Raw genomic sequence first — 10,281 nt, forward strand, 5'->3', positions numbered from 1 at the left:
TCGTTCCCTTAAAACAAGAACATGATTTTCGAATTATTGCTATGAATGAGTTATTTGATTAATTATTAAAGAGTTTTTCTTTTTTTCTGAAAGATTTAATTTTTTTAGTCGAGTTTATAATGAGGGAATGATGTTAAATGACTGTTTTGACACTTTTTTTTATATTTGAAAGATTAAAGACAAAAAATACATGAAGTGGTAAAAATTTATAGAATTTATATTTAAAAATGTACGAATATATGAGCACAATGCGTTACGTTCAAGTGCGTTCAATTTACAGATTGAAGTGCGCAACGCGCATGCTCGGCGGCCATATTAGTTAAGGCTACTGGAAAGTGTGAAGTCGCGGACGCGCGTTCCCTCGTGAATTTTAGTAAAAAATTGACAACATGTTTAGATTTTATATCGGGATTAACAAGGAAAGTTTAGGATTATTACATCATACTTGTCCGTATTTGCGATCGTCTGCTGTTACGTATTTTCGCCGCGATAACGAATTCTCGCCCGTTGAAGATCTAATGATTGAATCGGGGACCACACGAGTGATCGCACGGCACGACTCGTTAAAATAACGTACACGACGTAAGTAATTTTTTGTTATGTATTTTTAAAAATCATATGTGCACATAACACACGCAAGTAGCTATTTCACGTTTAATAACATCGCGGTTGATTATAACATTAATTTGTATTCGTAATTGTATGCATGTAGAAAGTTACGTTTCTTCTGGGAATTTGAGCTGTTACAAATGAAGCGGGAAAAATTAGCCGAACGCTGAAAATCAAGGAAATAATTAGACGGATCAACGAAACGCTTGGTAAGTAAATTTGATTTATTGTCTACAATTAATGAATCCAATGCGGTTCTCCTAGTTAAATAGTCTAAATACAAGCTAAATGTGGTCATCTGTAATAATGATTAAATTTGTGTGTAGAAGAATAATTGTGTATGTAATAATAAAATTAGTAAAACAAATAATAAATAATAATTTGATTACATTTAATATTAATTATAGTAATTTGAATCAAATAATTTAACATTACAATGAAGTAAAAATGTTGTTACAATAATAATGAACTTATAAAAATTTGAATAACTGTACAAAGTTAGAAAAATTATGGAATACTTATAGTTGAAAAGTCGATTATAATACTGTAGTTGTTTTTTATTAGCATTAATTTAATACATTGATGTTGTATTAAAATAATTTTATTTGCAAATTGAGCATGAGATGGCTACATTTAATGCTAAATGTGATTAGTAATGCGAATCTAACTATTTAATGAACAATCATGATTACTTTTTAAATATATTGTATATGATGTACAAGTTAAGATCTATGGAATGAAAAAATGCACGTTTTTAATATAATGTGCATTGAACATTGTACGACATATTTCTTAAAATAACACTATATACGAACAAGCGTAAAATAAATTTGAACATCGTGAGCGAAAAACCTAGATACCTAGGCTTTACTTTTCTGGCAGCCAAATTTCTGTATTTAATTCAAGCGCATTTCGCAAAAGAGCATTGCACTGCTCGTCCGTGAGCTTTTCGTTTCTTTGCTGCACTTCCTTTGCAGCTTTTAAATACCTATTTGAAAGAAAAACTTATTACAAAATTGTCGCATATGTTTTTCGTATTTATACTTCAATAGGTGTGTATTGTAATTAAATGCGATAATTTTTATTTGATACTTAAAGTCGTCACTATTGTTATATTCTGTAATTTCTTTTTATTCCAACTTTTTCGAAAATAAAATTATAAGTTCTCGATAGCTCTTTGAGACAGCTTATAAAAATTAAAACAGATTTAGATGTCGAAGATTAAAGATTACTTTTGTATAGAAAGGACCATGTTCTTGATTTCATTTTCAACAGTTCTGGGTGATGGTCTCGTGTATTCCATATTCTCGATAAGTTTCGTCCGAATGAACGGACAAATACGAATCCATCCGCCTTCGCTCACGCAGGAAGTCCTCCAGTCTCTGCCATTGTCCCAAATCGGCGCTGACGCATGATTCTCGATCGTATTTCCTTTGTATCGACGTATGTATTTGTCCATTAACAGTTGGTTGTAACGCGGCCAAGTAGCAGAACAAACTTCCGGTGTTGATTGTTGCAGCTAAAGAAAAATTACAATTACGAGTAACATGTTATTTTTTTTTCCGAATAAATAATACAAACATATTAATCTTTTTTGATATTAGTATTAATTATTGTTATTTAATGTTTTGTTTTTCCTTGGAATAAGTTTTTTTCTATTTATTTTATAATTTGAAATATTATTTTTGCAATTTCGATTGTAAAAAGCAGAGGATACGCTTGTGATTACCGTAGCTTGGGTCTCCGAGGAAAAATTTAGAAAAGTTTCAGCTTCTCGTCCGAATTTCGATCTCTTTTTCACGGAGCGGCCGAACTTGGAAGACACTTCGCCCACATCCTCCATGCGATCGGAGGAGGACCAAATTGTGAACAGAGAGAGTCCGGTATTACATACTGGAAGACCCAATAAATCAAATAAATCATGCAACAGAGGTTTTTTCACTTCTGAATCGACTTCGCAGTCGTTACTCAAAGCTGGACTTAAGTTCACCTAGAATTTATTATGTAAATTTGTTAAATTGTTTATTCAATTTAATTATTTTATTTTGTTCTTTCAAATTATTACGTTCTATTTACCTCTAAGAGCCACGGCTTTAAATTTTCATCAATCAGCACGTCGAAGCCAAAAAATTCGAAGCAATTCGAAGATTTAGGAATACCTGCTGCTTGACTTAGAATTGTTAAAGTCACTAGACAGGAGATTCTCTGCCACAGAATCCAATCAAAGTATCCTGACTGTTCGAAATATCTTCGCAGTTGTCTAAATGTCCATTTGCATCCTAAAAATGAAAAAAATTGTGTATTATTTTTAATCTTTTTTCAACTTTTGCATGCAGTATAGAGAATGAAAAGCATTAATAAAGCTAGGTAGTCAACATATAAAAATACCGGCACCGATGCGTTCTTTTCTTTCCGAGTAACCTGGTCCCAGTTTGTTCAAAGAAAAATTTGTGAGATGTCGAAAGGGATCATCTAATCGCTCCAAGGAAAATTTTTCAGTGGCAAAACGAGCCAGACCCTCCTTGTACAAGTAAATTGTTAACGGGCGATACGACGGCACGCACACATACAAGCGAAGATCAAATTTGTATCCTCCAATTAACAAAGGATTCTCGATATACCTTTGTACAACCGCGGCATTGTCATACAATAGATCGCTTAATTTCTGAGAGAAAAAAATTTATTATCTAATTTATTTTATATAAGTTATTTAATACATTTAAAAGAGGCCTCACGCGAAATAAAAAGATTCCTCTTCCTTGACTTTGACCGACCGGTTTGCAAATCCAAACTTTATCATCTTTCTCGCAACGACTACACTCTTCGGCTAATTTCGTATATTCGGAAGGCAGGTTATATCCTACGGGACTAATATGATGAATGAATATCACACAGGAATAATTTTACATCTTGAAATTAATTATTATACATATGTATTATTATATTTTAATGAGAAATCATTTTTGAAAAAAAAATTGATTTTAATTCTACACGTTTTAATTGATTAAATATTTGGAACAATTGCGTTGATGAAGATAATAATTTTTATAAGAAAAGTTAACGCACGCAAACTCAATTAAAAGTTTATTCGTATACCTGAAGTCATATATCGCACCATGGACTTTTTTCATGCGCTTCAAATGACGGATAAGCTTATCCTTTCGGCAGATAGAATTTCCCTTTGGTATTCGATTGACGAACTGTTCCAAAAAATAATCCGACGTATTATTTGAGCAATTTTTGTAAATTAAGCTAATGGATAATTAGAGAAAAATTATAAAATAAATACTTAATTTTATATTAAATTTTAAAAAAGTATTTAATTAATTAATTAAAACATACGAAATTAATTAGTAAAAATAGATAGATAGCCAAATTATAACAAATATATTAAAGTTAAAGTTAACTTTTATATAATTAAAGTTAAATTTTATAGAGATAAAATTAGGAAAATCACAATGACTTGAAAAACACATCGTAATAAAAAAATTAGAATTTTTCAGGAAAAATTGAAAGAACAATCCCTTTGATTGTTGTTTACGATTCGAAGAGAATTCGAGATTTCACAAAACATAGCTAGATATTGCGTTATTACTTGGCAGGGGAATAATGGCCTGTAATGTGATGTGGGGAAGCCACCGGACCGCCACCATAAATTCCATCGATCTTTGAATACATTATTTTCACCGGCGTACTCCCGCCATCCCCTTTCCGTGCAAACCTACAAAAGAAAACATCCGCGAAAGGGTGGCTGATATTATGTTGACATTTATTCCGAGGGCCAGGTACTATTTATAACCCGTCTCAAATATCAATATACGAGTGCTCATTTTTTTCCGTTGTCAGATGGCAACACAAAAGCAACTAATCTTTTCCGTCTTATTTGAAACTCTATAAATATCATGATGAAATGCAATCGTTATTCTTGTATGAGTGTGACATAAGCACAAAAACTTCGAAAAGATAGCGATCGATACGTTAATTTATATTCTCGTATCTCACACACATTGATAGATTTATTATAATTTAAAATTAAATTGCGTAATTTTAAAGTAAGCTACTCGCGTAGAATATGTTGGATGAAAATAGTAGTTTTATCGATGCAATCGATTTCTAGATATATAAATATTCTCGCAAATAAATTCGTGAAGAGTACTCGACTTATTTTAGAATCTTGCTAAATATGCGCTTATACCAGGGGTTACAACCGAAATATCATAATCGATATCTATTTAATTCACACACCGTGCACAGGTGTGTTGCATCGATTTCTACAATTGGCCAAATTGATAGGGTGTAACCACTTTCAGTTCGGCAACCGAAAGTGCATTCCTTAATTCCAGATATCTACGCATTCTGAAGTTTCAAAAACTTTCGAGGGTGAGGCACGAAAATAGCGACGACCGCCCTTGATTTATTGTCGTGTTATTAGAACATTAGGAATGTTCGTTGTATCAAAACGAACCAAGGCCTCTGATTACAATTAAATTGGCGTGCACGACACATCTCTTTAATTGAAGAGTTTATTTTTGAATCGTTTTATAAAATTCATATTTTTTAGAAACTAAGAGTTTAAGCACAAATTAAAAAAAATTATAGCTTCTTATTACTTCTGACTCTAAAGTGATTTAGAAGTTACCTGTAATTACGCGACTACAAATAAGTTTACGAAGCATTTGGGCAACTCGAGAATAATTATTTTCATTTTTACATTTTGCATTTCAAAAATGCGTTAATTTAATTGACCCTCTGTTCTCGAATTAGAAACAAAAGTAGGTTTCTTAAACACGATTCAAATTTTCCTACATCATGCAAATTCCGAAATTCTATACTATTTTCTCTACAGGATGTCATTATTTAATTTGATTAATCGCACGTTGTGTGAAATACAATTGAGCTGCTTTCGTAGTTTCACAATAGCTCATTTTAGTTTACATTTATGCAAACCATTGTATAACTCACGAATTACACGTTCGCCGTTACTATTGGCAAGCTTCCATTTTTTAAGTCTTTCTTTCATGAATAACCTAATTTTTTTCTGCTAACTTCTCCCGTTGACGATCAAAGATAAACAAGTAATTGATTTCATAAATAGACAAACTGGATGAAAAAGATTAGATTTTATTACGTAACAACAATATACGAATTTTTGGACGAGATCTAATTAGCTGTGCGAATAAATGCGAGATCTAATTATGCGACAGCGAATTTACTTCCAAAAAATTATTTTAATTAACATGGAACTCGTATTTCTATTGATTTATTATTAATTGCAAAATGTGTTAATTTTTGCGCTACCTTATCAATTCATTTATTAATGCTTCCTCTATCACATGTTTAAATGGAAATATTAAAAAGAAATAATATCAACTGAAAAAAACGATATATGATATGTTTTTTAAATTTTATCATTTCTTTTAATAATAATTTAATATTTACACAGAATATATTTTGATTTTTAATGTAAATTTCAAACGAAAGATTCAGAATTTATTTCTTTTAAATTAAAATATTGAGGGAATGATAACTTTTTTCAGTGAAATCTAATTTAATTTTGGAAATTACTTATTTTGAACAACAGTGCTTTTAATACTTAAAATAATTAATAACTACCCCTTCTAGTATTAAATTTCTGTAAGAATTCCACATTGTAAGCGGTTGGTAAATAAATATTTAATTACATTAAATACATAGATTAAATAACAAGATTTTATTTACATAAATTTGACTTTATCTTCTCGATAATTATTAATTGTTAAAAATTTACAACAATATTCGTTATTAAATGGACTTTTGAAATTTTATTAAAAAAAGATATGTTCTGAATAAAATAATCTGTACCATTGAAATTCAATTATAAGGTAGCCTATACTTAATACTCGGACTTAATACTTGGTAATGACTTTTTTTATAATGTGTACAGCAGAACATACCAATAGTTCTGAAGTATGAAATAACACAGAGATCACAAATCTCCTACCGGAAAGTTTCACGAAGTCCAACATAGTCCTTTAGTTTTCTACTTTTGTTTTTTTACCATTGCATGTCGCACTTACCTAATCATCGCGTCTAAAAGCGGCAAGTACACGCAGAGGCGCGTTGCAGGTATGCATGTATGTATCACATACCTTGAAAAGTATTTGGTTCAAGGGCACTAAGTCCAAGTTTGTAATCATGCCGCGAACAAATTTTAAGGGACATAAAAAAACCTAGAACCAGAGGGGGACCTATCTTCGCGTTCACCGCGGTGTATAACATTATATTTTCCGTCGAAGCCGACGACCTTTCGTCGAATCGTATCGATTATCCGCGATCCATCGCGCGGCAACGCGCGTACAGCCGTTTCGGCGCTTGTACGTCAATGAATGACGTGTAGATTTACAATCGGATTACAATTGATCTATGATTTATCGAGAAACTTTATCGACGATCGTTCGTTTCTAAGATTGTAATAGGAATTTTATCGAAATCAATTATACCTGTACAAGTAGATGCGGTCCGGTACCGTTGTCATTTAATCTGAACACAAAAGGCCCTTCCATGCATTTTACTGCCATGCCGAAGCATCATACTCTTTTTAAGATATAACGGTTTAGTTACGTCGATATTGCATTACATTCAAGAAGCTCATTATAATATGTAATCTAAGAAAAAGAAGAATCGAATTAATTAAATATATCTTTGTGTTAGCAAACGCATCAATAGACTAATTACACTCATCATATCAATTTTATTGTTTCGATAGATAGCTAAAATTTCTTTTCTTTTATTAAAAAAAAATAGATAATCTTTAATTTCATACTTTCCTCACTGTATGCAGAGCTCGTAATAAAAAGAATATGTAAATATCTGACAATAATTGTTTTTATCGAAAAAATTCAATAAATATAATTTTATTTCATACGTTTTAATAAACAACGCAAAGTAAATAAATATAATAATTTTATCGAAGATGTAATTTTGAAGATATAAATTTTTATTAATATGCTAGCCTGTGTATCGTATAGATGTACCAAGTATTCTCCAATGTTAAGGATATTTTGAAATGTAAACCATATACCATACATATAGATCGCAGACGACACCACGCGTGTCGTGTCTATCGTTCATCTTTTAGTATATTAGCAAAATAGATAATGTACAGAAGAAATCTTACCTTTACAGATGATAAACATTTTGTCAATAATTACAATTCTCACATACAGAGAGTTATCTGCAAAAATGAATATTATGTTACATTATTTATGAATTTATAGAAATTAATCACACATAATACATCATAAATGTACTCAAGATCGTAATTTGTTCTTTATCTAAACGCTAATAAATTATATTATGAGTAAAAATCATATTTAAAATTAATATCGCTATTTTCTACAAATTGTAATCCTATTTGTTAATATTTATAAAGAACTTACACGAAGGTAACAGATGTAAATAGATTTACTGGCAATTCTGCTACCATTTTGACTTGGTGAATCGAGAATCGCTCGTAGTTTCGATACATCGAAGCTTTTTTTCTTCGCAAAGTTTTTCGCGCTGAGATGGTTAGTGTAGACAAGGCGGGATCTCGGTTCTCACTGGTACGCGACCACGTTTCGGTCTACGCAATCGCTTTCGGTTGATTCGCAGGTGCGCAGGTTACCGCTGTGAGCCGCTTGCAGCTTTTATGCGCTTTCCACTGTGATTGCCGCAAGGGACGGCAAGGCCGCCGGATGAGAATGCCGGTAGTAAGATATGTAATAGACGGTCAGAAGCAGCTCGTTGTGGAAGGATCCGAGAGAATTTAGATAATTCGAATTTATGGAAGGTTATTAGAAGCACGCGACGCGCACTGTCGTTTTTTCCCGTCAAGGTACAGGGATGGCTGCACGTGGCAACTAATGAAACTGTAGACTTTAAATTGAAATATAGTATTATATTAAAATTAGAATAAAAATAGAGCGTAATATTAAATTGACTACTTTTTGACAATTAACAAAAGTGTTCGACTTTTGGGTCCTGACTCTGAAATTCAAAGCAAATACAATAGTAAAATATTAACAAAACGATGTAATAAAATTATAGTTTTGAAAAAGTAAAATATTTTTAGAGGAAATTTCACAGAAATTTTGAAAATATCTTTGAATTTGTCACATTAGATGTAGTACAACATTTAGAGTATCTGAGAGATCTATAAAATACTTTATCCAACCCTGTTTCCAACGTGTATTTTAGGTTTCAGCGACAGTTTCAACTATTTCAAGCTCGAACGCGAGATTAAACTTTTCTTTAACATTTCCGCGTGCTTTTAAAGACTCTTTTAATGGTCGACGCATTTTTAATGGGGGATAATTGTAATCGATGTACAAAGTATAAATATGTACAAAGATTCTGACAGAGATAAAAGAACATTCAGATATCACGCGACGATAAATGCGGGAATAATTAGAGTTCGTGAAAAATATTGTAGTTTCAGTAATTACGTTTAATTGGGACATTCGATTATCCAAATTTCGTGAAAAAGTTTTTATCACTGCGGAATGTTGTGCGACATCGTTACATTGATCGTGCTTAAAGATCAATTGAACGGCCAATGGATGTATGAAGGATAATTGTGGATTAGGTGGTTGTACGCAAAGATGAGGACTATATGTATGTATATCTCAGATATAGGAAAATCGACAAAAGTTCGAAAGGGCGAACGTAACTGACGTCGCAACGACTTCACGTCAAATGTCAAATGTCTCGCTTTAAATTAAATTCCTCACTGGATACTTTTTTTGCCGCAATCATCCGTGCAAAGGAGTAGTTAGACACTAGAATATTTGATATTATATTTAGAATCGAAGTAGATGAAAAAAAAGACAAGGAGTTTTAGTTATAAAAATACACAACGACAAAAAGGAGTAAAACTGTAAGGGCTTCTATATTTTAAAAATCACTCGAAAGCTTCGAATAAGTAGTCTCAATATTTGCGAAAGTGAAATTTGAAATATCCTTTTTTATATAAAATTTAGTATCATTTTTAGAGATTTTATTTTATTTATTTTTGCTTTATATCAATAGATTTTTTTATCGATTTTTTTATTGTTTAAAATTTTTTACAAAAGTCTTTTAGCAAGTTTTTAATATCTAGCTCTAATTTTTATTTATGAAATATTTTGAAATATTTTACTTTTGAAAAAGTAGAAGACTGTTTTTCATCTGTCTCCTTCGAAGACAGACGAATACCACGAGATCGTGCTAATCAATGTAACAATGAGTGGCAACTTTGATTGAAAAATCTGAATTGGTTTGATCACTCCCATTGAAGATTTTATTCCGGTCGTATGTTAATCTCTCTTGAGATCGTCGATAAATGAAAAAGATAGATGTGATATGCACGTAGTTCTTCGTTGTTTCACAATATTTCATGATAATCAATACTCTCATTTATTGAAACACGGAGTGTCAGTTGTAAAAATAACACTCGTAAATAATTACAGTCGTTCATACGTTTTATGACTTTACTTGATTTTTATTATACACCTCATTATGCACGCAAATCTCCCGTAAAACTTGCTTCAACTGATTTTAATAACATAAGAAGATTTTGAACATAAGAAAAGAACGCTTTTTGTATGCATCGATAAATTAACTCAAAAGAAATAGCAAGTATATATGTGTATGTATATATATATATATATATAT

The 10,281-nt window shown here is 31.3% G+C and overlaps 1 protein-coding gene across 1 annotated transcript; it reads right to left on the reverse strand.

Moving 5' to 3' along the window:
- Positions 1-1,476: 1,476 nt before the first annotated feature.
- On the reverse strand, positions 1,477-7,166 carry LOC108771348 (probable tubulin polyglutamylase TTLL2). The gene is made up of 9 exons (XM_018536590.1): positions 7,089-7,166; positions 4,205-4,330; positions 3,706-3,809; positions 3,345-3,477; positions 2,998-3,274; positions 2,686-2,888; positions 2,339-2,599; positions 1,842-2,128; positions 1,477-1,597 (listed from the first exon to the last, which is right to left on the reverse strand). The coding sequence occupies exons 1-9, from the start codon at positions 7,164-7,166 to the stop codon at positions 1,477-1,479; spliced, it is 1,590 nt and encodes a 529-aa protein (XP_018392092.1).
- Positions 7,167-10,281: the final 3,115 nt, after the last annotated feature.

The sequence above is a fragment of the Cyphomyrmex costatus genome, unplaced genomic scaffold, assembly GCF_001594065.2.
Source record: "Cyphomyrmex costatus isolate MS0001 unplaced genomic scaffold, Ccosl1.0 scaffold157, whole genome shotgun sequence".
Taxonomy (NCBI): Eukaryota; Metazoa; Arthropoda; class Insecta; order Hymenoptera; family Formicidae; genus Cyphomyrmex; species Cyphomyrmex costatus.

Excerpts from the sequence above, each read along its gene's own strand:
- LOC108771348 (XM_018536590.1), bottom strand. The coding sequence starts at position 7,166 with ATGGCAGTAAAATGCATGGAAGGGCCTTTTGTGTTCAGATTAAATGAC. Across the intron at positions 3,810-4,204 it reads GGCCATTATTCCCCTGCCAA|TTCGTCAATCGAATACCAAA; the intron begins GTAATAACGCAA and ends TTTTTGGAACAG. Across the intron at positions 2,129-2,338 it reads CCTCGGAGACCCAAGCTACG|CTGCAACAATCAACACCGGA; the intron begins GTAATCACAAGC and ends ATTTTTCTTTAG.